General features: G+C 46.8%; 1 protein-coding gene across 4 annotated transcripts; it reads right to left on the reverse strand.

Annotated features, from left to right (window-relative positions):
- Window positions 1-1,145: 1,145 nt before the first annotated feature.
- Window positions 1,146-27,699, reverse strand: Bcl6 (BCL6 transcription repressor). 4 transcript variants are annotated; one of them, XM_070029805.1, is made up of 10 exons: window positions 27,577-27,697; window positions 16,254-16,292; window positions 15,002-15,173; window positions 12,618-12,839; window positions 9,216-10,187; window positions 8,409-8,593; window positions 6,922-7,089; window positions 5,202-5,332; window positions 4,948-5,085; window positions 1,146-2,371 (listed from the first exon to the last, which is right to left on the reverse strand). In XM_070029805.1, the coding sequence occupies exons 3-10, from the start codon at window positions 15,160-15,162 to the stop codon at window positions 2,228-2,230; spliced, it is 2,121 nt and encodes a 706-aa protein (XP_069885906.1). In that variant the 5' UTR covers window positions 15,163-15,173; window positions 16,254-16,292; window positions 27,577-27,697; the 3' UTR covers window positions 1,146-2,227. The 4 variants fall into 4 exon arrangements, with proteins under 4 accessions (XP_069885906.1, XP_069885908.1, XP_069885907.1 ...); XM_070029807.1 differs by lacking the exon at window positions 27,577-27,697 and adding an exon at window positions 18,871-19,205; XM_070029806.1 differs by lacking the exon at window positions 27,577-27,697 and adding an exon at window positions 17,459-18,716.

Genomic DNA, 27,699 nt, shown 5'->3' on the forward strand with positions numbered 1-27,699 from the left:
GGGGCCAGCCTCCCTTCGGACTGTGAATTGTCATTCCTGAAGCTGTCTGTTTTGTAAGTTCTTCTGCCAAGTTTCTATGGGAGCAGAGGGATCATTTTCTCCCTTTTCAAAGAGCAGGGTGAGTTGAGGCCTTGAGCTGGCAAGTCCTTTAAAGTCATTTTCAAAGGAAACCTGAGCTGAAAGGCTATGCAGTTGGCCCAGGGTAGTGTGACTTTCTGAAGCTCTCTGGGGCTTTGGGTGGTCAGTCTCCCCCGGCTTCCCAGCACGTGTTCAGAGGCTGCTGGAAAGTCACTGCCTAGGGACCCCCTTCCCCAACCAGTGGGCCCATGACCCCTCCCACTGCCACCCAGGAACAAAGAGGGAATTAGGTATTTCTCCTCCTGACCAGTTACCCCACCATACTTGTCCTCTCTGCTCTCAGGGCCTGTCAATCAAACTTGGTCCCTGGGGTTTTGTGAGGTAAAATAGAAGTAGGTGCCAAAGCAAGCTAAGGGTGAGTTTATGTTCTCAACTGTGGATTATAAATGGGCTACTTAGCCCAATCCCTTCCTGGATAGATTGGGAAGGGGATTTAGAGGGAAAATAGAGGTCCCAAGCCACACAAGAGGGGGTGGCTGAGTTCCAGCAGACAGCTCAGGGGTGGGGGTTGGCTAGGCCTCTAATCTTTGGAGTCTACAGATGTCTGTCAATCTCCAGGAGACACCGACGATTCTAAACACAGAAGCCAAGAAGTGTGTGGTGGTGGGGCTAGTTACCTTTGATTTCCTCCGATTTTATAGAATAGCCACACAAAGGCCCAGGGAGGGAAGAGGCTCAGAGATGTTTATATCAGAAGAGTGAGAAGTGAAGGCATTGAAAACTCAGCCCACGGCTGAGGGTCCATCCGAATTCTCCACTTGGCCTTCATGAGCAGGGCCTCTGGTCTTAGTCCATTCTAGTCCTGGGGAGAAAGGAAGACCCAGGCCAGTCTCCCAGGAACAAGCCCCCCCCACCCCAGCCTCATCCCCAATAGGGATCCCTTCTGACACAACACCCACCAACAGCCTCTCCCTTCTGAGACCAGATCCCACTAGAGCAGCTAAGGCAGCTGCTACCATTGCATGTCCAAATCTCATTCCCATACAAGACCTCCAGACCAAGCCGGCTTGACTTTTCAAGGTTTTATTCTTCTATTTGTACAGCTATATTTTACAATGCGGTAATGCAGTTTAGACACAGCCAAACCCTGTCTCCGGAGTAGTTATAACACAAGCATGACGCAGAATGGGATGAGACAAACGTTCTCAAAGAGAGTTTAGTTAGTGACAACTTCAAGTCCTTGTGTCTGCCTACGCTTCAAAAAGGGATGGCGCACACTCGTCCATCATTGAAAACTTCCGTGAAAAAAAGGCACCGGGAGGACACGTGGTATATACAAACTGAAAACTAGAACAAAATTACACGTTTTCCTTCTGCACTTTTTTTTTGTTCTTTTTGTGTTTTTTTTTAATACACACTTTGTAAATTGTAAACCTTCACTTGCAAAAAAAATACAAATACAGAGGCATTTTAGACAAAATATTTTCTTACTTATACAGATGCAATACTTAAAATATTCTCTTAAGTGCTCTTTCTCAATAAAGATTCTCAGATCCGTGTCTGCCTGCAGATACAAAATCGAGCCTTTGACGCAATTTATATTTTTAATATATCTTTTTTTAGGTTTATATATATTTATATTATATATATTTATATATATATTTATATATTTACAACTCTGCCATATATTCCTTCACCTTTGGTTAAAAAAATTAAAGCCCTCTCTTGGATAACATACCAAAGTCTTGTCTTTGAAAAGAACAGCACATTTACATACAAAAAAAGAAACATTTGTTCCCACAAAACATATACATTCCTCATTTAGCAGACTGAGTCAACTCAGGGTTTCTGCATACTCCCCAAACTGTGAATCTATGAAATGGTTTTGCTTGTGGCTGACGTAGTTTGCTTTTACACATAGGAGAAGAAGCAATATTATTTTCTGAATGGTTCATGGCAGTGGGGGAAGGGGAGCGGCTGTGCTCCCCTTCTCCCCAGGCCCCGCCCCCCACCCCCCCACCCCAGCTACGATTCGCACTAGTGGATGAGAGAGGCACTACATCATGGGATGAAGGTTGAAAAGTGTTACAGTATCCTTTGGGTCGATTCTGAGAAGGGGCTGGAGAGGAAAGCGTCAACACTCCATGCTTCAGCAGGCTTTGGGGAGCTCCGGAGGCAGGTCAGTGGTGGCCACACGGTATTGCACCTTGGTGTTGGTGATGGCACCGTGCTTCTGGCGCAAATGAAGTCGCAGCTGGCTTTTGTGACGAAAATGCAGGTTACACTTCTCACACTGGTGGGACACAAGAGGCCAACTGTGAGTTATGATCAACCCAGGAGACAGGTCATTGCTCAAAGACCCCCACCACCCCACCCCTACCCAGGAAGAAGGTTCCCCCTGCATGGGCCTCCAGGAGGTCTTCCCTCTCAAAGGCCTGGTGAAGACTTCCTCTAGAGATAAGCAAATATTGTGCAATTGTCCCTGTCCCACTTTCCAAAGTGTCACTCATGCTTTTGTCTGGCTTGAGACATTTCTTCCCTGACATGAATTTAATGTCTTAGCCAAAAGATAAGTTCCCATGTAAACTTCCTTAATGGTGAAGGCATTTCTGAAGCAAAGATTAAAAATAACAATAATAATCCCTCTCTCCTTGAGAGGTCAGCTTTATAGCCTTATCACAAAGCCATCCTTCTTACTGGTATCCTCAACAGGTAGATAATACTTTGAGGGCAAGGAGCACTTCTCACTAATCTTCATTGTCTACCTAGAAAAATCATCACTCAGGCAAATAATACAATGACCTGGAATGCACTTAGACAAATGGATTGGACCAATCTGGATTCATGGAAATGCTCAAGTCTAAGATATGTCTTTAAAATACAGTTGTATTCCTTCCTAGGAGAAATACCTTGCTAAGCTAGCAAAGCCTTAGCAAGTTGAGTTGTGTCTCCCTTTGACTGGATACTGTTAGCAAGGAAAGTCACTTAAAAGTAAAGTAGTTAAGTGTAATGAGGAAATGGGACAGAAAAACAGGCATTTGAGAGTAAAAATTAAGACTAAATTTCATTTTAAAATTATAAACCCCCAACATAATATGAACTGTAATTTTATAATTATGTATCTGCATTGATTCATTAATTGTGACAAGATGTATCTAAAAACAGTGTAAACAATAGAGGAAGCTGGATGCATGATCTTCACAATCTTTCTATACAGTTTAAACCATTGCTATAAAACAGTATTATTGGGCTAAGTGCAGTACCTCATGCCTATAGCTTCAGCTGCTCAGGAGTTAGTGATCCAGATCACGGTTCAAGGTCAGCTTGGGTAAGAAGTTAGCAAGCCTTCTCTGTCAACAAACAAGCTGGGCATAGTAGTTCCTATCTGCAATCTAAACTGTGCAGGAGGCATTGGTGGAAAGAGCACAGTCTCAAGCCAGCTGGGCAAAAAGCAAGACTCTATCTTAAAACAATAACCTAAAACCAAAAGGGCTTCGGGTCCAGCAACAGCAAGACACTGAGTTTCAAACTGATTTCAAGTTCTTGAATGATAATAATAATAATAATAATAATAATAATAATAATAATAATAATAATAAAAAGTGACCTATTGGGATGGAAAATATTTTAGGATAAAAATGGAAATAGATTTAGAAAATAAATGAACCAATAGTGCAATGCGGTAAGAAGCCCTGGCTCTTCAGAGGCCTGGCCTAGAGAGGTATCCACTGTCTCTCCACCACCCACTGTACTATGTCCTGAGCGTGTCCTTTCTCCCCCTGGGTCTGAGCTCTTGCTCTGGAAGGATTAGGGCCATAAATACTAAATTGTCCCTCTCAACTACAATATCCTCTGCCTTCAAAATTCTAGCAAATCATGACATCGTGGGTGATTATTATACACTTGCTACATGCATAGGCTATCCTGAACAGTTGGATGAATTAGTTAACTTAGTATTACTACTCCAGGCAGGAGAGGCCATTTTCAGGCTCATTTTTTCAGATGAAGAAATTAAGTCACTGAAGGATAAGTAATAAATAAAGAGCTAGTATGGAGATAGTCACCCCAAGCCAACACAAAAAAGCGAACACAAAAAGGCCCATTGTGCAAGTCAACATATGGGCTGTGGAAAATCATTTGTAGACTGATTCCTGTGCCTGTTACTACGGAAAGTAATGTATACAAACTCCTCAAAAGCAGCAATGCACAGAATAGAAACAAATTAGTGTGGCCATCTAAAGCCCTCTACAATTGAAATTTCATTATACTTTTGCAATTTCATAAATTATTACTTTTGTTTTATAAAAGCATTTCTAGTTTGTTCAATATTCACAATTTAACCTGCAAGCTCTAGTTTTTCTGGACTCTGCTCTAGAACACAATTCCACCAGCCTGTTCACAGCAGGGTGCTACATAGCTGGTTGGCTGCTCTTGCTTGGAATGGTCTTTTCTTCTTGTTCTTTGTCACTGTTATTTGTTTGTTTTTCATTACATCACATTTTGAAGTCTTCCTCCTACCTTTAACACTGCCTCTTTTCAAATACCTTAGCTGCTCTGAAATGCACATTTAGCACAATATAGGAGTGTGTTATAGGCTCTCAGTAAGTATTTATGGAATGAACAAATGACCCTAACAGCTCGATTTCCCTTGTCTGGACTTTTTTATATGGTTCAGGTAGCCCAGCCCAATGTCTCCATTTCAAAGATGGATACATTGAGACCTGGGATTGCCACACTGGGTGTCTGTGGCTTTCTGGCTCAGAGTCAGATCTCCCAACCTGATAGGAGTGCCTGAGTGCTTGCAATTGGTGCACACAGTTCCACCGCCCCGCCCTCCACCTCCCCCAGAGTCCCCAGGGCCTTACGTACATGGTAAGGTTTCTCTCCTGTGTGGATGCGCAGGTGGCTCTTTAGAGTCTGAAGGTGCCGAAAGCGGGTGCCACAGATTTCACAGGGGTAAGGCTTCTCTCCAGTGTGAATAAGCACGTGGGCACGGAGGTGGGCCACCTGAAGGAAGAGCCCAGCGTGAAAAGCTCTGCTAAGAGGGGCTGCAGACCTTCAAACAGGTCCTCTCCTCTGCCCCCCATCACCCTGCATGGGCTCTGGCCATGTTGCCTGCTTACCTGGACAAACCTGGCTCCACAGGTTTCGCATTTGTAGGGCTTCTCACCCGAGTGGATGCGTGTGTGGGTTTTCAGGTTGGCTGGCCGGTTGAACTGGGCCCCACAGATGTTGCAGCGATAGGGTTTCTCACCTATTTCCCAGAGAAAAGGAAAAGACAAAGCCATATTCCAGGAGGTCATCACTGACGCTAGCCCCAGGATTTCAAGGCAAACTGCTCCTTTCCCACACCTCTGCTGCTTTCTTGTCCCTCTCTCTCTCTCTTTTTGGAAGTATTTTTTCCTATGATCTTCTTTCCTGCTTGCTCATCTCAGGTAATAAAAAGTGTTACTATCTTTGAACAAAGGGGGTTTCAATTCAACATGTCCGTTTATGAGCACAATGCATCCTTCTGCCCCCATCTCTCTCAACCCTTCATCCTGGCTCCATTTTCACATATGTACATTGAATATTATGCCTCCATATGCCCACCCCTCCCCTCACAATTCATGTCTCCCTGCCCTCCCCCACCGAACTCCCTCTAGCCCCCACAACACATGTTCTAGCTTCCTGGAATTCATTTTGTTAAGCTATCAGTTACTTGTTCAAAGGTTTCTTTCTTTTCTCTTGAGGGAAAAGAAAGAGAATAAAAAAGCCTACCTAGTATTTGACCTATACTGCCTTCTCATTCTTACTTTCACATACCCTCTCATCTTCCTCCTCCTCTTCCACCTTTTCCTCCTCTTCCTTCTCCTTTGCCTCTTCTCTCTCTCTCTCTCTCTCTCTCTCTCTCTCTCTCTCTCTCTCTCTCTCTTTCTCTTTCTCTCTCTCCCCTCCCTCTCTCTCCCCCCCCCCCTCATCCACACCATCATCTCTTGCAGAACCAGAATCAAGCAGTGGCATAGTGGGGCAGAAACAAAGCTAGGTATGGGACAGGAGTGGGAAGTTCCACGAAGCCAGCACTTCAAAACCAGTGCTTTCATCAGGTTCACCTCCCTGTAGAATGTGGGCAAGACAAGGTCCTTCTCTGGACCTCAGTTTCCCTCTCTGAATGGGTGGGACTAATTGAGGTGACCTGGAATGCCTGTTCTGGCTTTCCCTTAGATAGAACTGATGCAATATCCACTCCCTCACCAGGGAGATACAATCAGGCTGCTCTAGTTTCTCTCTTTCAGAACAAACATACTTTTCCATTTGTGGCAGCTACAGCTGTATTCCATTTGCTAGAGGGGTGGGGCAAGGATGTGAGTAGAGCAGGCAGAGGAAAGCGAACGAACGGCTGAGCCTTCCACCATGGAAAGTTTCTGGAATAATGGGGCCACCGAAAGGTCTAAGAGGCAATAAACACCCTACAACAATCAGATCGCAAGAAGCTACCTAGTAAGGAATGCGAGCTGGTTGATGAATCCGTCCATAGAGGACATCAAAAGGCTCCCCCACCCCCACCCCCACTTTAGAAAAATTCACTTTGTCTCTGTCAGCCTCAGTTTCCTCCTGAATACCATAGGATCAACCCACTTCTAACCCCAGCAAAGGTAGAGAAGTAGGACAGAGTCTCAGAGGAAAGACAAGGAGCACAATGCGTAAAAAAGTCCCTTCGTGAAGACCAGACAGGCTGGGATGGGTCTGCTTCCTGCCTGACCACACTAGCTACCAAGGCCCCACTCTGCGCCCCTAAAATTCTCTCCCCTGTCCTTCCCTTGAGAATCCTAGAGAGCCCTGGAAGGTGAGCCAGGGCCATACCTGTGTGGACGGTCTTGTGGCTGGCAAGGTTGCCCTTGTAGCGGAAGGAGGCCTGACAGCGGTCACACTTGTAGGGTTTGTCACTGTGGGTCTGCAGTGTGTGCCTCTTGAGCGAAGCCTCCTCAGAGAAGCGGCAGTCACACTCATTGCAGAAGAAGGCCCCGTTCTCTGTCGGAAGGTGAAAGGACACCATGTCAGCAGGAGGAAGGGAGACGGGGCTCTAAGAACTCCCTCCTCTGGGTCCCCCAGACTCTCTCAGCATCACTCATGGGAGGCCAGAGCAAAGGAGGGTGGGACAGGATTTTTTGAATCATATATAGAGGCTCAATCATGGTGGAAAGGGAACCAAGACAAACTAATGGACATTGGTAGCCTGCACCTGTTTGCTGAAGTACTCTTCCTCTTCCCAGGAGCTTGAGAACCTTTCTTGTCTATTCACTAATTTGCATTTATCCACAGCAATTTATCCAGTCATTCTGTGTCTCATTCTCCAAAGGGAGGATCACAATTGCTATCCTGCCTACCACATAGAAGCATATTACATAACACAAAGCAGAAGAAAGCATTCTAGGGACATGAGCTAGAAGTCCAACTCAATCATACTTTGAAGCCACAGTGAGAGGGACTGATGATAAATGCAGTGGCCATCCTCACATCTGTCTGGATTTCATATCCCTGAGACTGGGTGAATACCAATAATGGTAGAAGTAGAAACAGAGGCCCAGAGAGAAGGAGCCAGAAAATGGAGCAAGGCAAACAGCCAGGACACAGAAGAGGACAGTCTCTGCTCTTGCTCTGACTCAGGATCTAGGACCCTCTGCCAACCCTCTCACTACAAACATTTGTTTTTCTTTGGTTATAATGATTGGAATATGTCAGTGTCCTAGTGATTTACCCTGTGTTTGACTGGGCCAGTGCTAGGTCAACAGTGAGAATTTTTTTTTATCTGGTAAAAATTGGGGATGCAAATTATTGACTAGGCAGAAATGGTAATTTAATAATTTGATTTAACTAACTTAATTCAGCTTCTATTTTTTTAACTATCTCCTCCGTACTAGGGACTTTCGAGGACCTATGTAGGATACAGAAATACATAAGGCCAGACACTTCTCCACAGAGAATCTGAGCCTTACAAGGAGCTCTGATGCACAGAGACAGGTCAGAACGATGGTCGTGGCACAGGGAGGCTGGAAAGCTCTGGGAGTTACAGTCAGTCCCGCAAGCTGCTTTTGCTAGAATGATTCTGCAGGTGGTTTTGCCCATCTCAATTACCCCCAGATGAACTCCAATACCCACCCCTTGTTTTGGTCCCACCCAGTTCCCCAAGACACGAAGAATGGGTGATCTGCTGGTGATTTTAAGTACTAGCAGACTTCTCATTGGGAACATTCCCAAATAAATACACAGATAAAATGGAAACATACTACCCATGGAACAAAGGAATTCTTTTCCCTGTGCAAGGAGGGAGTGGACAGGAAGGGACTCACCACAGCTGGAATCTGAGTACTCAGACTGAGTCTCTCCCATCTCCTCCGGGAACGTGGGGCCCGCAGTGTGCAGGCACATCTCTGCATGCTGCGGGGACTGAGAACCGCAGGATGTGCACTTCGGGGGGTGCATGTAGAGTGGTGAGTGGCTCTCACTGCTGCTGCGGGGTGAGCCTGTCAGGGACCTGTGGGCAGGAGCAAGGAGACTCAGAAGCCAGGTCAGAGGAGACAAGTCCCCAAACCCCCATGCCAATCTCTCCTCCCTGCACTCAGGCAAGACTACATTCCAAAGCCACTCTACTCCACTCTGGGCTCAGCATCATCCACAAGCGTACCTTCAGAAGAGCAACTGCACAAGACCATTGGCCAAGGTCAAATCCAGGGCAAACCCCATTTCCCGACCCAATGGCTTCCCCTTAGTACTGCAGCCCACAACCTCTCTCAGTCTAAGAGAAGTAGGAGGGTCCCCTGACATACCAGCACCATCGGCAGTGCCTTTGCAAACTGTGGTTGCTCTTCTCCCATGGGAAAAACTAAATTTGGGAAATGATGAGGGGTGATACTGATCAAGAAGCATTGTACTTTCAGACTATTTGTGGAATTGAAACCCATTTGTACGACTACTTAAATATAATTTTAAAAATGAATTTAAAAAGTGTTTCAGTGTAAGTACTTCCTACTTTAGATTAATTTGATCACGTGCTAATTCAGACAATTTTTTTTTTAAAGCCAAGCTCCTGCACCCATCAAAAGAAATGACGCAACCCATGCCTCGGTAATCTCTAATCAGACAGCCTCTGAAATTACCTATTAACGAGGTTATTGAGCCGGCTGGCTTGGGGGATGGTGGAGTCCTCCCCACTGGCACTGAGCTTGGTTGGGGACTGGAGATCCAGGTTCTCAGGCTCCATGGGTGGCTGGCAGGCAGGTGGGGCAGGGTAGGCCCTCGGGGAGAGGCGGCTCAGCTCAGCCTGCTCTGGCCCCTCTGGTTTGGCATTCTGGTTGAGGTTGTTGAGCACGATGAACTTGTACTTCTTCCAGTTGCAGGCTTTGGGATCCGTGGGGCTCTTGGCTGGAGGGGAACCAGATGCCTGGAGGATGCAGGCGTTCTTGCTGCTGCAGGACTCTGTGGGTGAGTTGGGCTGGCAGTCAGATTTCTGGGGGCTCTGTGGACTAACCAGACCCTTCCGGTTCAAGGGCGCATTGGGGGGCTCGAAGTGCAAGGCAATCTCATCCTCTGAAGAGGGTCTCTCTTCTTCTTTGCTGGTCTTGTCACAAGGGAAGTATGGGGCATTTCTAGCCGAGGGGGCAGCAGGCTTGGGGCCCTCTGCCACACTGTAGTGCATGTCGCTTCGTGCTTCGTCTGGGACTGCATCCTTGGGTGAGTAGATGTTGCTGTGGCACACACTGGGTGGCATCTCCATGGCTGGCCGGCTGTACTCGCCATGGACTGGCCTGGTACTATCACAGGGAAGGGCCCGTTCCTTGGGAAAGGGGTTGGCCACAGGCATCCGGGCATCTCGCAGCTCTTCATCAGGGAAGAGGAAGCCATTGACTGGGAGGTGGCTGTACATGGGATAAGAGGCTGGTGGTGTGGACAGACCACTGTACAGGCTGGGGGCAAAGGCTCTGCTCTCACACCCGGGGGTGTTTCTTAATGGTAGGCTGGTTTCTACCACTTCCCGGCCCCGATAGGCCATGATGTCTTGGGGCATCAGCATCCGGCTGTTGAGGAAGTCTTCCCGAGGAGGCTTCATGGTAGGAACCATCTCTGCTTCACTGTTGGAGAAAACAAAAAAGAGAAAAGCCACCAGACCCAAAATTAGAACTGTTCGGCAGATGACCTTGCAGTGACACTGTTATGTAATCACATCTGTGCTTGAGTCAGCTGGACACCGGGGAATGTTGCGCTGAAACATGGCTTCAAGGCATCCAGGCTACAGCTGAGGAAACTGAGCCCAGAGAAGGCAGATGAGCTACCTATACAATCAGTATCTGATCAGATAATGATCCTGTAAATTGAAGGCTCCTATACATGTATGTCTGTGAGTCTATCATATTCTGATGTTACTCTTATGGCTTTTATGGCTTATATAAAGCTTTAAAAGTCCCTGTCTCCTGTCAGACACGCAAAAGATTCCTACAAGGAAGGAAAAGCAGGTACCTGACATACATAGAACCAGAGAGGGGCAATATATACAATATATACAATGCAGGTACCATGCAAAACTAGTTCTTTATTAAATAAAGGAGCTGCCCATGTGCTGAATGGACTCTCAGGGAGGTTAATGGTGGAGAATGGATAGCAAATGCTAATACAAGAAGCCCTGACTCTAGAGCAGACAGTCCGCTTTAGAAAAACTTATCTGTGCCATTTAACAACTAAGTGACTTGTAGCAAGTTATAGTTCAGAGCACAAGACTTGGCCTATACAAAGTACTCACAGATGACCTTCATGATGAACTTGCCACCATGATTACCCACAGGAGAGCTCTGACCGCAAAGACTTGAAGGGACATTATGTGGGTGTAAAAGTAGGCCAGTTCAACATGATCACAGTGAACAGAGCTAGAACCAATATGTGAAAGCTAAAGGAGCCAGATTTTTCAAATGGCCATTAAGAAGAGCTATCTAACTGTCCAGTGTGGAATGTGCAGCTCTGGGAATACTGAGTTCCTAGTCACATGTTGGAGCACACTTCTGTTGAGTAAGGACACAGTCATTCTAGAGCAGCTGGCTCAAATGGTTCCAAAGAAGTTAAGCCTTAGTCTCTGTTCCATTTTGAGAAGCTCTTTACTTCTTTGATTCTCAGGATCCTTCCCTTTCAGTGATGATTACATCCACCATTGCTTGGGGAAGAAGTTTAGACCACTAAACTAAACCGGGTTCAATAAATGTTCTTGCAGGGGCTGGGAATGTGCCTGAGTGGTAGACTGCTTGCCTCGCACGCATGAAGCCCTGGGTTCGATTCCTCAGCACCACATAAATAGAAAAAGCTGGAAGTGGCGCTGTGGCTCAAGTGGTAGAACAAACAAAAGAAGCATAGGGACAGTGCCCAAGCCCTGAGTTCAAGCCTCAGGACTGGCAAAAAAAAATGTTCTCCTTAATAGGAACAGAGTGATAAAAAAGTTGAGCAAAGCAGTTCCTATCAATTTAAATAATCCACAGTTTGGTAGGGAAATTGGGGAAGCATGTGCACAGTTGTAACAGAAATCTAAAGAACAAAAATGTATTTGTAAATTTTTTAAAGGAAGGCCTAAAAGACAAGTAAGATGCTGTAGAACATAGAGGAAGAGCTGGGGGAGGAAGAGTAGTAATCAGAATAATAATGTCTAAACTGATCTCTAGCTGCCCATGCCTGTAATCCTAGCTTCTCAGGAAGCTGAAATCTGAGGATCATGGTCCAAAGCTATTCTGGGCAAGAAAGTCCATGAGACTCATCTCCAATTAAGCAGTAAAAAGCCAGAATGAAGTGGTCACTCACATGGTAGAGCACCAGCCTTGAGCAAATAAAGCAAAGCAAGAGCCTGAGACCCAAAGGTTTGGCTTTTGCAGGATCCTAGAAGAAACCAGGAGGGGATAATGAACTGGGTGCAGCTGGACATCTATAAGGGGTCAAGCTTGCATAAAGTGAAAGAGCTAAGAAGGGCAGACACGGGCCATGGTGGCACATGCCAGTAATCAGCAAGGAGGATGAGGCAGGAGGATGTTGACTTCGAGACCAGCCTGGACTATACCTTGCTGGGCACTGGTGGCTCACACCTGTAATCCTCGCTAGCTACTCAGGAGGCTGAGATATAAGGATCATGGTTCAAATCCAGCCTGGGCATGAAAGTCTGTGAGACCAGTATCTCCAATAAACTACTCAGAAAAAGATGGAGGTGGAGCTGTGGCTCAAGTAGTAGAGCACCAGCCTTGAGCACAAAGAGGTGCAGGGACAGTGCCCAGGCCCTAAGTTCAAGCTCCAAGACCATCAACAAAGAAATAATAATAATAATAATAATAATAATAATAATAATAATAATAATAATGGAGGAAGAGGAGGAGGAGGAGGGAGGAGAAAAGGAGGAGGAGGAGGAGGACAAGGATGACGACAACGACAGAAATGTGCAATCATAGTAGCAATGTAGACTGCTGCATATTATATTACATTATTTTTTGAATGCATGAATTCTCAAGGGTTTCTAATCCAGAAGCACCTCAGCTCACCTAGCTTTGATGAACTTCCGGCACGTGTCCACAACGTGCTCCATCTGCAGGTACATGGCTGTGGCCATCACAGCCATGATGTTGCCTTCTCGCAGATTGAGCCGAGATGTGTACATGAAGTCCAAGAGGATGCAGAACCCTTCAGGGTTGATTTCAGGATCCAGATTGATCACGCTGAGGTTGCATTTCAACTGGTCTGTGAAGATGCTATAGAATAGGCCACTGTAAAACAAGCAAATGTCCCATTATAGTAGACAGAAAGAATCTGTAGGATGTTAATAGCAGCGTGGATGAGCTCTCCTTCCCAGGGCCTACATTCTGAACTTCCATGGAATAAATAACAGCTTGGACTTGGGAGAGCTTACCAAATACCAGAGAGTCCTAAGGCACCTTACATACATTTGCCTGCCTTCTTCACAACCCTGTGAGATAAATATTACCATGTTTCACTTTTACAAAGTGGTGAGTGAGATGACAGAGGTTAAGTGATATTCTCAAAGTCACAGTGCCTGCTGTTCTTTTAGTCTTAACTGTGTGGATTACCAAAGTTAAATTTAGCATTCATTCCTAGTATCTATTCTTAGTCTACATTTCTGGGATGGTTCCCCTCATGTTCTATCACATTATTCTCTTCTCAAAAAAAAAAATCTGCTGTTTGTTTTTAGGATAAGAAGTTGGGTATAGATGAGAAACAAATAAAATGATGCCTTCACATACATCCTACCATTTTTCCCAAAAGCCCAGAGATAATCAAGTCAATTGTTCCATGTGGTCATCTCACTTCAGGTTGTCACCTATAAGTAGTTGTGCAGCCTTGGCTAAGATCAGTTAGGGAGAATAATAGCATTACTTTGGAATGGGCATTACAAGAAATGAGAATATGAAGGGCATGAAATGATGCCTACCTGATAAGCATGGCAGACACTTACTGAACATTGGCCATTATTGTTGGACCATTATAAACCTCTATCCTCTACACTATTTGTTTTTTGTTTGTTTTATGGTACTGGGAGTTTTTTTTTCTTCTTTTCTATTTTTTTTAATTTTAATTTTTATTTTTTGTGAACATACTGTACAGAGGGGTTACAATTACATGGGCAGGATAATGCGTACATTTCTTATCAAGCATTGCAGCCTCCTCCTTTGTTTACCCTTCACATCTCTTCCCCTCCCCCCCCCCCACACCAACGTTGTAAAGCTCGTTTTCAACATGACAACTTGGTACTGGGAGTTTTAACTTGGAGTCTCACACTTGGTATTCAGGTGTTCTACTACTTGAGCAACATCCCCAACTCATTATTGCTTTTAGTTCTTTTTCAGATAGGGTCTTTCAGTTTTTCCTGGAGTTGGTCTGGGACTATATCATTCCTACCTACATATCCTGTGTAGTAGGGACTACAAATATGTGCCACTATATCTGGCTTATTTACTTATAAGGTGTCTCACTAACTTTTTGTCTAGCTAGCCTCAAACTGGGACTTCAACACTATTTTTTTAAGTGCTGTGGAGGAGATGTTGGATATGTTCTCCAATTGCAATAGAGACCCTGATTCTAGGTGAAATAATATAGAATCAAAGCTAGTGCTTTTAAAAAAAAAACTTATCTATTAAAATGGAGGTATGGTTGGACAATGGTGGCTCACACCTGTAATCCTAGCTACTCAGGAGGCTGAGCTCTAAGGAGCTCTGTTTGAAACCAGCCAAGCCGTAAAGTCTGTGAAACACTTATCTCCAACTAACCAACAAAAAGTCAGAAATAGAGCTGTGGCCTAAATGGTAAAGCCTTGAGCAATGAAAAGCTCAGATACAGCACCCAGGACCTGACTTCCAGACCCAGGACTAGAAAAAATTGATATTAATTAAATGGAGGTATAGTGCCATCTTAGCACACATGATTACTAGAAAGATCTAAGGAGACAAATTAATATAACACATCAATATTGAAAATATTAAAGAATTAGCTCTCTCTCAAGTCTTACACCACTTTATACACTCATGGAAACATAGTCCCAAGATAAAACAAACACAATTACAGCCCTCCCTCACCCCAAAAAGCACAAGAATTCAAATTAAGTTGCTTATACTAGAGACTCTTCCTTTTTTCCTTTCTCACTGGTTAACTGAAGTTATTTTCCCTGCTCACACTAAACACCCTTCCCTGTTGTAGTCTGTGATTTCCTCCTTCTATGTCCACAAAACAGAAAGTGTTTCTCTCCTGAAAGTGCGTAAGGGCACACATTCATTCACATCCAGACCGGCTGCAACGCCAGGCCCTGTGCTGCTATCTAACAGACAAGCCAGGAGTCATTCCATACACAGTTCTGTCTCCACTGGCTGCCAGCATGGTCTTTTCTACAATCTCCCTTCCCTTTCAGACCACTCACCTGCAGGCCATGAGAACTGTCTTATGGGCTCTGAACTGCTCACGACTAACCACAATGACAACATCCGTCAAGATGTCGCGACTTCGGAGGCGATTAAGGTTGAGAAGGACGTCACTGGCATGGCGGGTGAACTGTATACAACTGTCAGCCGGTGAGGCCATTTTGTCTTCACCTGAACAAAAGAAGTCAAAATTCTATGAATCCTCAAGAAACTGTTTCTTGCCTACCAAGAGTAACAAAGCAGATAGATGGTTTAACCTGCTCAGGTATGAAATATGAAACGCAACCTAGGTCCTCTGTGTTTCATCTTTGAGCAACTCATCACCCACCTCTGAGTGTTCTACACAATGAGAAGAAAAACCTTTATCAGAAGCTGGCAAAGGAAGTTCTTTAGGTGGAAGGGAAGAACTGTTGTTGAATGTTTTCCTAACGTACCAAAGACCTTGCCAAGCATTGAGAGGCAGGGAAGTATGTTGCAATGGAGAAAGACCATGAGGCTAACTTTTCCTTATGCTAGCCGTGTGGCTTGGAGCCTGCTGCTGTTTCTAGGCTTTGCTCTTACCAAATAGACACAGGAATACCCACGTAGTTGTAAAGTTTAGAGATTTGTGCCAGATCACAGCAGGTTCTCAAAAAATTGCAGCCATACCCAGGTCCTGTTGGCTTCTGCCTCTAATCCTGGCTACTCAGGACTAAGATCCAAGAAGGGCAGTTCAAAGCCAGCTCAGGCAGGAAAGCCCATTACATTTTTATATTCTATTAAACACACACACACACACACACACACACACACACACACACACACACATCCAGGAATGGATTCATGGCTCAACTGGTAGAGTACCACCCTTAACTAAAAAATGCTAATATATGGCCACGGAAAAAAATATATATATAAACTATTTCCATCAGTACTTTATTTCATTTCATTTCATTATCCTGATCATAATCTAGTTCTCTCACAACTTGGATTCAGACTTGTTTTGCTTTTTATTTTAGCACTGACTGGGCCATTGTTGGGGTACAGCAGGTGGCTACCTTCTCTAGGGTAAAGAATGAGAAAAGAAGGAATCACCATGCAACAGTGTGAAGTCTAACCAAGTAGGAGTGAAAGCTAGTTGCGAGATACAAGGAATTCATTTTTCTTTGTCTCTTCCAATGCAAAGTTCATCAAAACACATGCATTTGCAAAATGAAAAAAAAGAAACAATTTATCCACAAAATTATAAAGCATAGAATTCCATCCACTTACCCAAGGCCTTGCTTCACAGTTCAAAATTTTGCTTAAAACCTACAAAGAAGAAAGCCAAGAGAAATCGATTTAATGAATGTTAAGGTTGTCCACTGTAGTCTTATTTTAGGATACACGTAGTTAGTTTTGCTTTGATAGTTGCAGCCTGCCAGCTGGTGTGGTTTTACCGCAAGCTAGCAAACATACTCCAGTTCTGCTCTTTTCAGAAACAATGGGACTCTGAAGCTTTGAAATCATAATTATTTCTACCCTCAGTATTGAAAATACAATTGCATACATTAATTACAAATACATGTACACATATAGTTCCTTTCTCTAAATAAAAAATTTATACATCCAAAGGCCACTTGAGTTTACGGGAAATAAAAAAAAAGTAGTTCTTTCAATATTAATGATAATGATCCTTCAGGGACCCAAAAACACTGGACACTATTCAAAACCTGCTAAAAATATTGTCTTTCAAGTCTTAAAGTGATTCCATGAAGCTGATAGGTTCGATATCTCTATCCATCCTTCCCTGGTGACAAAACTGAAACTTGATGGGTCGAGTGACTTGTTCAGGACAAATAGCCAGGCAGTATTTCCTGAATCTCTGGAACATTGAGGACTAAATACGGAGTCTACAGAATATAACCGGAGAAGGCACTTCTATGCATTCCTTCATTATCTTTGCCCTCTTTTTCAAAGTTTCCTCTCCATTCCCTCTGAAGTCTAAGGCCAGATACAATGCCCCGGCTTCCAAATTTGTACTTCTTCCTGGTAGGAAACGATTTAACTGTGTAGTTAGCTGAGAACTAGCCTGGGGAGCACTAATCTTTAAAGAGATTTAATGAAATATGTGCTCTCTCCAAATTGGTTTCTCTAAAACAAAAATCATTAAGAGCCTGGGTGTAAGACATTTAGGAGCATAGGTAGACTGCAAAACAGAAAAAGATTGGAACTCTCTTCCTTCATTTTAAAAAGCACTGCCTTTTGGAGCTATTTTTCTGGGTAAAGGGGCCTGACGAAGGCCCGTGAGGTCATGTTGGGCCACGGAGATGGCTAATGGCCTGGCCCTAGGTCTTCTGGCTCAAATTCCTGTCCCCTTTCCAAATCAGCCTACGTGCTATGGAACATGCGACACAGCACCCTGAGGTGGGTGAATCTCGTTTTTAAGTTCCTTCCCCCACACAAACTTTGCCCCATTCCAGGCTGCTGAGTCTTACCAAATGAGCACTCTAAAATGAGAGGTTTTCTTGAGTCTGTAACCAAACACTGACATTTCTCTGTGGTCCCAAGTGCCAGTCACTCAATCTCATCAGCTTCAAGGTTAATGTGCGCATGTGCATGAGAGGGGATTGAAGAAGGAAATAGGGGAAGGGAGAGAACAGAACAGAAAAATACAACAGAACCTATCTCCTCCTCTCCTCATTCCAAGTCAAAGGTAGGTAGAAAGAGAGACACTAAGCCCTAACCAGAGTGCAATGAGTATTTCCTCTGAAAAACAATGCTGAAGACAGCATGGAGTTTATGTATAAGCTTTCTCCTCGATTCTCAAACACTTCTAGAATACCCAGGCTGTCTTTTAACTGGCTTTAACCACTAGCTCAATTGTGGATTTCCAGTCACAGACTTTTGGAACCACAGGAAGCTGGGATTTGCCATTTCACCATGGCAAGTGGCTGTGACTCACTCAAGATGCAGACTGTAGCAATCAAACAAAAGACAAATATTTGGGACCGCCCAGCCTTGGGCTGTCACCTTGAACCTCCTCTTGGCCCTAGCAAAAGCAAATGCACGCCCAGGTAGCCTGCCTCCTTAGCAAGTTCAGCTAACTCCAGTTTAGTAGCCCACAGCCTCCAGAGGTGAGAGCAAAGATGTGACAGATGCAGAAGCATCAGTTTTTCTACAAAACACAAGCTTTGTCCCATCTACGACTACATCTTTTTTAACATAGCCCTGATCTACTGCAGAGAAAACAGAGGTTCCAAAAAGAAGAATTGTCCAAGAACTCAAATCCAATCTCTAACAAAGTCCTTGATAACCCTTCTTTACCAGTTACAGTCACACCAATGCCTCTCCAAGACTCAGACATTCAAACCACTACCCAGAGTATGGGACCACCATGCAACCACCAAGAGATCAGGATCATCAAGGAGAAACTTAACCACTAGGAGTCCATTTCAGGACCTCCCCACCAAACCTCAGCGCTGAGTGCAGTCACCACCAAAAGGAGAGAGAGAGTTAAAAGTTGTCAAGTCTACCCACTTCGTCCCTCCTTTCGCATTTTCCTTGTGTGTATTCAGTGAGACACAAGGAGGTACTCCAAATGAGCTTCCCGTGGTTGGGGGAGGAGAAGGCCAAAAAGAAAACAGAAACAAAACGAGAGCAAAGAGGAAAAATAGCAAACGCAAAAGAGAGGGGAAAAAAAGAAATCTAAGAGGCGAGGTGAAGAGTAAGAAAGTGCTCCAGTCAGAAAGACCCCATTCCTTTTCTCCACTGGGTTGATATCAGGCGCGCGCGCGTGCGCGTGTGCACGCACCCCCCCCCCCCCCCAGCACAAACAGAAACCCAGCAGCAGCGGCAGAGCCAGAGCAAGCCTGCGCAGACTCGCCCACCCCACCTCACCTCACCATACCTGTCTTCCAGGGTCCGCCCACCCCCAGGCAATCAGCAGGCTCGGGGATTGAGGCTGCCCATTTACTTCCAAGCTCCAGAAGGCGCGGTGGAAGCCGAGTGATAGGATGGTAGCGGCGCTTAATTTAGAGACATCCAAATAAAAGTTTTCACGCACTTCGGTAGCTAACATTGTGCATATGCCTTTTTTTTTTTCCTGTTAAGCCTTCAAGGCAGGGGGTAGTTGAGGGGAATAGCACAGCCCTCTCATTCCCGGAACCTAGTCGATCTCAGCTCAGTGGATTTCACAGAACACTCTGCCCATTGCCCGGCTCCAACCAGAAGTAACTTTCCAGGAAGCTGCTGGTCCCAGAAGGCTGCCAGGATCGCTGTGCGGCGCCGGGATTCACCCCGGGACGGAGGTTGGGGGAGGGGGGGAGGGACGGGGGGGGGGGGAGGGGAAGGGAGAGAGAATAAGTCCCCCTTTCCCCAGTCGGCTCGGGTTCCAGGGCTCTGAGTTCACCTAATCCCACCCCTCCCCAGCACAATTTACAAGTAGGCAAAGACAGACAAGTTCGTAGCCGAGCCCGGGACGGAACTCAGGAGTTTGGATCCAATCAGAGGTTCATGTCTAGACTTCAGTTGCCCAATTCTGCCGTTTGTTTGCCTGATGTGTCCACTGTTTTCTCTTTTTGCTTGCCTCCCTTTCTTTCCCTGCTTTTTTTTTAAAGGGGGATATTTAGACGAGATCTTAAAAGTTTCAAAGATGAAATACCTAGAGTTCATAAGGGTCCAACCTGGGATACCCAAAGGAGTTAGAGAAAAATTAATCTACAAAACCCCATCTGGGTATGCTGGCTACAAAGTCTACCAGGATCTGGATCCACCAGGCTGAACCTTGGCCCGGTTTCGGGATTTCTGAATCCTATTATCCAGAAATCCTAGAGATATGGTTCCCAGTACGCAGAGGCCCGGGGAGGGTGCGAACCCCAGCATGCGCGCTGGCTGGCTGGCACACTCCAAAGTTGCCTCGCCTTTCCCAGGAATTAAAACCTCTGAGTTCCATCTCCCAAATGATCTCTATGACCACTCAAGAGGCTTTGGGGCGGGGGGCTGGGGGGACGGGGAGGAAATCAGGCTCTAGTCCTAAAACTAGCGGATGGCGTCACAGTGCGCCGCGCATCCCTTCTGAGGTGGAGGCGGGGTCAGAGTTGGTCCTCAAAGGACTGAGGACTCTCAAGATCCCTGTTTTGTGGCTGTCTCGCCCTTTTTCCCAACAGCAAAGCGGGGGAGGGAGGGTGGGGGTTAGAAGAGGTTAGAATGGGATAGGAATGAGAATCTAGGGCGTTAGATTGGGCTTTGATTGGAAATGGGGAGTCCTGTGGTTCCCCAATCATGTCTTTACCGCTGCCTAACACTAGAGAGCGCTCTCCATCAACTCTTGAAAAGACAAGTCTTTCCTTGCCCGCCTCTCCTTTTCATTGACCTAGTTTAGCCAGAGTCTTGATTTGAAGAATGCCTTCTCCCTGCTCTCCCCAGTCCTTTCTATCCAGGCCGGCTGTTGGATTGTTGGTAAACTAATAACTCCAATAACTCGCTGGAAAAAAAAAAGCCAAAGGGGAATTTTGAAAGTGCAAAGCACTGTTTGGGGACAGAGACAAGGAATTTTAATAAGATTCGAGCTGCTGCAGTGAAATGCCCATCAGGGCTCCTACTGGGGGGTCTGCAGCAGCCTCTCAGCCAACAGGCAGCGGCCCGTAGTCACCCAGGTCTTGGCAGTAGGGGGTAGGGTCAAGCTGTTGGGTTGCTTTTGTTCTGGGGGTAATGAAGGACACATTGTACTCTGGGCTAGGGGGCCCCGGAAGGCAGGAGAAGGGACAGTAGATAAAAAGCAAGTTTGACAGCACAAGGGTGTGGATGAGCTACTTGGGGGAGCCAAGGTGTTCGGGACTTTCTGTCCTGACTTTCCTTTCGATCACGTTTCCTGCCTCAGCGCACTAGCAAGCCTACAAGCTTCGAGGAAATGCAATAAAATGAAGGGATGTGTTTTATCAGCAAGATCTGAAGACGAGCAGCAGAAAGTATACTTCTCCCTCCCTTGCCCCCCTCCTTTCGCCCAATCGAAAATAGCCTTCCAGAAGGCCTGCAGTTAAATGCCAGCAAACCACGACCCTGGGCAGAGATTTCTTGACCATCCTACTGGACTGAACTCCGCCTTAGCAAGAAGAAGGAAAAAAAAAATTGGAGAGGGAGGGGCGGGAAGCATGATCTCCACAAGCAAACAATGCCGTTTAAAATTCGATCTGGACAGAAGTCAGCCAAGGTCTTTATTCACGTTAATGAAGATGGAAGGCACTAACTGTCCTTGGAAAGCGATGAGTCAAACTTGACCGCGCTTCAAACACGTCCCCAGATTCTTTTCCAACCCGAAACAGAGGCGCATTTCTCCGACTCTGCCTCCGACAGCTCCCGCAGAGGGAGAGGCTGAACTTGATTCCGGCGGACTTGGATGGGGGAGGCGGGTAAGCAGTAGGAAGGGGGAGGCGGGTAGACTGCTGTCTGGGGCTGTTGAGCACACAGGCCGCCACTAGAGGTCACCAGCGGGCTGATGCTCATTTTGCCACCTTAAATCAAGAACTCAAAAATCTTTACTGAGACGCTGTGGCACACATTCCAGGATGACGTTCTGCCTATCCATATGCTACGCTCCCTCCCCCCAAAAAATCCCACACACATGCACACACATGTACACACTTGATTCCTTGCCAAGCTACTGAGCAAAGGATAAAGGAATTGGGAGGAATGATGTCAGGGTCCAAATATGAACCTCTGAAGTCGCATGGTGCATTTCTGCAACCTGACATACTTGGTAGGCATTATGCACTCACCCCCAACTCCAGTATATGCATACCTCCAAGCTTCGAGACACCTCACTCCTCAGTACCATGACAACTCTTCTGTCCATCACCAAAATCTTAGGCCATGCTTTCTGAACAATCTCCTCTAAGAGTGATAGGAAGCCATTTGTAAGGTGCACTGCCTACTTATAGAGACCTATGTGATTAAACTAAGCGCTCTGAGCTAGACACTGACGGTTTAAGCCTGTAACCCTAGATACTCTGAAAGTTGAAATCCAAGGATCACTGTACAAAGCCAACCTGAGCAAGAAAGTCTGTGACACTCTTATCTCCAATTAAACACCAAAAAGCCAGAGGTGGAGCTGGCTCCGGATGTAGAATACCAGCCTTGAACAAAAAGCTATGGGGACAGCACCCAGGCCTTGGGTTTAAGTCACAGTACTGGCACACACACACACACACACACACACACACACACACACATGCACACTTTAAGGGGAGGGTTCTGTTTCTTCTTCCACTTGGATACTTTAAAGAAGCAGAGGTAAATTTTGCCTGTGACTTTGCGCCGCCACTGCCTAGTCCTGGTTAGGTCGCTGTCAAGTCTATTTCCTCATCTTCAAAATAGAAGTCGAGCCCTTAAGCTCTTGCGTTTTGGGTGGCATCCTTCCATCATCCCAGAGAGAGGCCACAGCCACAGGAGATATCCTCAAAGAGTTGAATGTTTCTCTTGGCCGAGATAAATGTGGATTACGGAGTGATTATCAACAGAGGCAAGCATCTGGGGTCTTTCTGATTCCTAACAATCCATTAAAAAAAAACTTCTTATATCGGACACCGTCCCTGGTGGAGCGTCTCCTTCCTCTGTTCTGGACACAAACCCCAAGGTGAAAGGGTCGACCTCACATTCACTGCAGAGGCAGTGACCATGATCCACCACTAGGTGGCGGACGCAGTCCGTCTGAGGATCATTATTCGGCCACGGTCTTCCACACTGGGTCCCTTCCTTTTATTTATTTATTTTTCTTTCTGTCTCGTGGGGGTGGGGATAGAGATGTTTCCAAAACCAAAGCTGGAAAACAATTTAGTGAATATAATCCCTTCTTCCTGACGCTCAACGCCTTTAGTAATCACCACGCAGTTTCTGGAAGTGCTTTTTATGCATCCTACGTGGATCTCCCCACCCCATTAAAAATTAGCTATCTTGGGAAGGGAAAGAAAAGGTGCGCTTTTCTTCAAATAGAACCATGGGTGGCGATGTTAAGTGAGATTTTTGCAATTTCTCTCTATTTTTAAATGCTATCAACCAGCAAAGAAAGTCGGGAAGACATTCATCATCTCTCTCCGTAAAGGAAAGGGATTGAGGGGGAGCCAAGGCGGGCAGGCTCTCCCTGGGACTGACAGCGGACGACCAAGCAGGAGATGGGCACGGGAATCTGGTCTTCTGGAGGGTGGACTAGGTGGTGGGAAGGGTTTGGAGAGCGGTTGCTGGCTTCCTTTGGAGCTAAGAAAAGCTGGCCGCTTGGGCTCTGCGCTTCGCGCTGGCTCCTCGGGCTGCTGGCAGCGCGGTGGTGGCGTTCCCACTTGTTGCGCAGTTCAGTAAAGAAACCTGCGTATATGCGCCTAGCGGCTTGGACCCACACAGCCTGCCACAGCTCCAGGTCATCCACAGTCCTATCCCACTGCCACCGCCAGCTAAACGGCAACACTTCACACACACACACACACACACACACACACACACACACACACACACACACACACACACACACACACACACACACACACACTCCTGCTTATCTGTCAGACAGAATTCAGGTGTCCTGAAAAGTCAAGTACAACTCCTCCGCCCAGAGACCTACTCTTAAAGTCAACCATCACACACACACACACACACACACACACACACACACACACACACACACACACACACCACGCCGCCATGCTTCTTATGCCACTTTCCCTACATGGTTTCTGGAACAACATCTTCAAGTATGACACTATGCTAGCTGGCAAACAATGCTTTTCTTCACTATCGGAGAGATCAACCTGCCAGGTTTTCCTCTTCAACGTTTTGCCACCTTAGTCTTTTTTCATCTCCCCAGATTCTATACATAATAGATACCCCCATGAAGGTAATTTCACTATTATTTTTTCCAGTGTTTGACTTTTGCTAATAGTTGTATCCACCGAGGGGTGGCGCTGCCGCACCATCTCCTCTTAAACCTAAGTTTTTTCACAACCAAGTGGGTTATGAGTTTTGCTACTCGGCAGGGGACAGAGAGAGGGAAGGAAGGATTTTGACATCTGGTCATGGCTACCATTTACTCAACCCATAACTGGAACTCTTTCAAGGGTTCAGCAAAGGGCAACTTCAGAATTTAGAGCTCTATCCCTATGCACCAAACCCAGAATAAACAGGCTTTTCAAGAAAGTGTTGGGGGTAAAACCCTTTCAAACTGAGCAGGAGAGGGAAAGGGCAATTGCAGAATCCTTGCTTTCTCTAGCTGCCCCCTCTTTCAAGTCACCTAATGTCATGTATCACATCTAGCCTTATCCCATTGAAAGACCCTTAAAAATCAGCTCATGCTTGAGCTTGCGATATTAGAAATTCTTCCAAAGAGGATATTGGAAACTTCTATTTATAAACTGGGAGGAGGGGCACTTATGCACGGGTTCTACTGTAGTCATCTTAGCAAGAGAATGCCAAAGTCCTAGTGTACTTCTTCTCTCCCTCCTCTCTCTCTCCCCTCTCTCTCTCTCTCTCTCTCTCTCTCTCTCTCTCTCTCTCTCACTTGCTCCACCAGAGACAAATACCTTTCCTTTTCTTCTTAAAAATAAAAGAGCATATATATTTTAAAGCAAGAAGTGTGATTTCACCTCCCTGCTTTGAGCTGGAGTTTGCTACCTCCAGGAATAGTGTGTGGACCAGGGCCAGATGAACTTCAACTTGTCGAGTTTCTGTTCCAGTGCCAAAGGCTCTTGGTAGTAAATAGTGAGCAAAATAGATACCTGTCTCCTGATGAATGTTGCCGGCCTTTTTCTTATTTTTTAAAGTTATTTATTAAAACCACACACACACACACACACACACACACACACACACACACACACACACACACACACACACACCTTGCAAAGAAAAAGGGAAACTGGCAATCTCTGTTGAGGAAGCCAGTGGCATCGCCAAGAGCCACAAACTGAATTTCTAAACAGTTCTCTCTCTCTCTCTCTCTCTCTCTCTCTCTCTCTCTCTCTCTCTCTCTCTCTCTCTCTCTCTCTCTCTCTCTCTCTCTCTCTCCCTACCCCCAACCCTCTCTTTTTCTGGAAAGTAAATTTTTTTTAATCTACTGACATTTTTTTTTAAGTTTTACAAGGCTTTCCTCCTGGAAACTATAAACGGATTGAAAAAGAATCCATAAAAGATTATATCACTTTTCTTTGGGGAATGACGGGCTCTCTGGGGCCATCAAGGACTCTGTAAACAGCTTTGGACTTCCAACACTCAGTTCGGGGGTCATTCCCTCTCCCCCAAGTACCCGGACATCCACCATTCCCACACCAAGACATTAACCTGGGCAGGAAGGGGCGCACCACCACACAGAGGGGCTTCCCCTCCCCTCTTAAAAAATCTGCTGGTTTGTGTTTTTGTTTTCCATGGGGGAGTTTTAAAACTTATTATGGCAACACTAGTTCCATATCCCCCCCCCACGCGCACACCGGGGTTCCAATAACGCAATATCATAAAAGCAACGCAACCCACAGTTCTCAAGCCATTTACCAGTGTCACAGCGTCGGAGAGGAGCCGGGAGGGGAGGCGGGGGACCCTCAGTCCTGCTGTCCCCACCCCCACTCCTCCAGCAGCCGATTTCCGAGGCTCTAACTCCCTACCCCGCTCCCACCCCGGGGCCGCCGCCGCCACTACCTTCCCCAATCCCCGGGGGGAAGAGAGCCACAGGTTGCACATTCAACCAACCTCACCATCTATTTGTGCGGGACCACTCACAACGACCCCTCCACTACCACCACCTCTTTGGCGCCCGTTCTCGCTTCTCTCACGCTGGGTTCCCCACTCCCTCACCCCCTAATCCCCCAGCCCAGCCAGGGAGCCACAAAGTGTCCTTCTGTCTCCTCCCGGGTCTTGCAGGTCAGGAACGCGGGCCGCAGCCCGGCCGTTTCCCCCTGGCCCAAGTGTAAAGACCTTGGGAATCTGAAGCCCGGCGTCCGCTACACTCAGGCCCACAGTTGCCTTCCTGGCAGAGCATTGCACCACGGATCGGGGATAAGTACGGGAGGGGGGGGGGGGGGAGAGAGGAAAGAATGAAATAAAAAATGTAGGAAGAGGAGGGAACAACCGTTGAGATCCAACTCCACAGTCACGAAGCGCCCGAAATACAAACAGCGCGACCGCCAGAAATCCCACCACCTTCTCGCTCCACTCTGCCAGGCTGTCCCGCCAGGGAGCCCCGAGCTGTCCCCACACGGACAGGCGCCGCAGGTGCAAACGCGCACCCCTTTGCCACCCTTCCCCACCCCTCAAACCCCCGTCCCGCCGCCGGGCTCCCGTCCCCGGGATGGGCAGGCCAGGCAAGAGCTTGCGGGGATTCCCGATTCCCTAGACTACAACCAAGAAAGACTAATTTTCAAAGTCTTCAACATCTCCGCTTCCCCCCCCCCTCCCCACCACCACACACACACATACACCACCTCCCTGGCCACTACCGCGCAAAGCTGAAAACCTCTCCAACACACAAGGGGAAAGGGACATCAACACATTGCGTCTCTTCGGTAGGAGGATCATGATTCTCAAAAGACACAGCAGACAAGATATTTCATCTGGGTTTATGTCCAAAAAGGAGACAGAGAAAGAAAAAAACAAACAAACAAGAACACCCGAAGAGTTCGCTTGCATGTTATTATCCCCCCCCCCGACATACACACACCCCCTTCCAAATCTCGGCTCGGCTAAGAAGGCAGGGGAAATCTGTAAAGGACCGAGGCCGGTGGAAGGCAGCCAGCGGGGCGAGCGCGAGCGAGCGGGCCAGCTTCCCCCCACCGGCCTCCCGGAGTTACCCAGAAGGACGGCCGAGGGGAAGAAGGGAGGAGAGGCGAAGGGGAAGGAGGAGGGCGCGAAGGGAGGCAGGAGCGAAAAGAGAGCGAGCAAAGAAGGCAGTTTGCAAGCGAGCACCGAGTGGGGGGAAACACACAGCCGCACGAATCCAGCGAGATCACAAGCCGTACGCAAGCAGCAGCAGCAGCAGCAGCGGCGGCGGCGGCGGCAGCAGCCAGAGCCAGAGCGCGAGCGCGCGTCCGTCCTCTCCGCCGTCGGAGGCCACACGGCCCCCGGACGGGTCCGAATCACCCCCGACACCCGGCCGGGTCCTCTCGGCTCCGGCCGCCCCCCCCCTCCCCCTGACTCCCCTCCGGCTCTCTTCCACCACCTCCTTTCAAACAAAAACAAAAACCAGAACCACAGCCAGGGGAGGGTGGCCGAGCCTCCCCGCACCGGCCGAGGCGCTCAAAGGGAACAAAAATCATCAGCATCAAGATCGCTTTTTTTTTTTTTTGTTTTTTTTGTTTAAAAAAAAAAACGAAAAAAAAATCTATATCCTAAAGTGGGAGTAGACGTGGGACTCATCTTCGGCGTTTATTTTAACACCTGACAGCTAGAATAAATCAATAGATACATTGATATCCATAGATACACGTAGGAAACTTGGAGCCAAAGCAATTGGCAAAAGCGGGGAGGGAGGGGGAAAGAATTAAAAGGTAAAATCATGATTATGAGCAGCGGCGGCAGCGGCACCAGCGGCAGCGGCAGCGGCGGCGGCGGCGGCAGCAGCAGCGGCGGCAGCAACAGCAATAATCACCTGGTGTCCGGCCTTTCCTAGAAACTTCTTGCATCACCACTTCTAAGAACCCCAGTTCTAAGAATCAACAGAGCTCAATTCTCGGAATTTGAGCTGCGGACTTTACCACTGGCAAGTAGCAGG

Source organism: Dipodomys merriami, unplaced genomic scaffold, assembly GCF_024711535.1.
Source record: "Dipodomys merriami isolate MVZ:Mamm:240054 unplaced genomic scaffold, mDipMer1.0.p SCAF_2, whole genome shotgun sequence".
NCBI lineage: Eukaryota > Metazoa > Chordata > Mammalia > Rodentia > Heteromyidae > Dipodomys > Dipodomys merriami.

Excerpts from the sequence above, each read along its gene's own strand:
- Bcl6 (XM_070029805.1), bottom strand. The coding sequence starts at position 15,162 with ATGGCCTCACCGGCTGACAGTTGTATACAGTTCACCCGCCATGCCAGT. Across the intron at positions 5,333-6,921 it reads CCACAAGACCGTCCACACAG|GTGAGAAACCCTATCGCTGC; the intron begins GTATGGCCCTGG and ends TCTGGGAAATAG. Across the intron at positions 2,372-4,947 it reads CAGGAGAGAAACCTTACCAT|TGTGAGAAGTGTAACCTGCA; the intron begins GTACGTAAGGCC and ends GTGTCCCACCAG.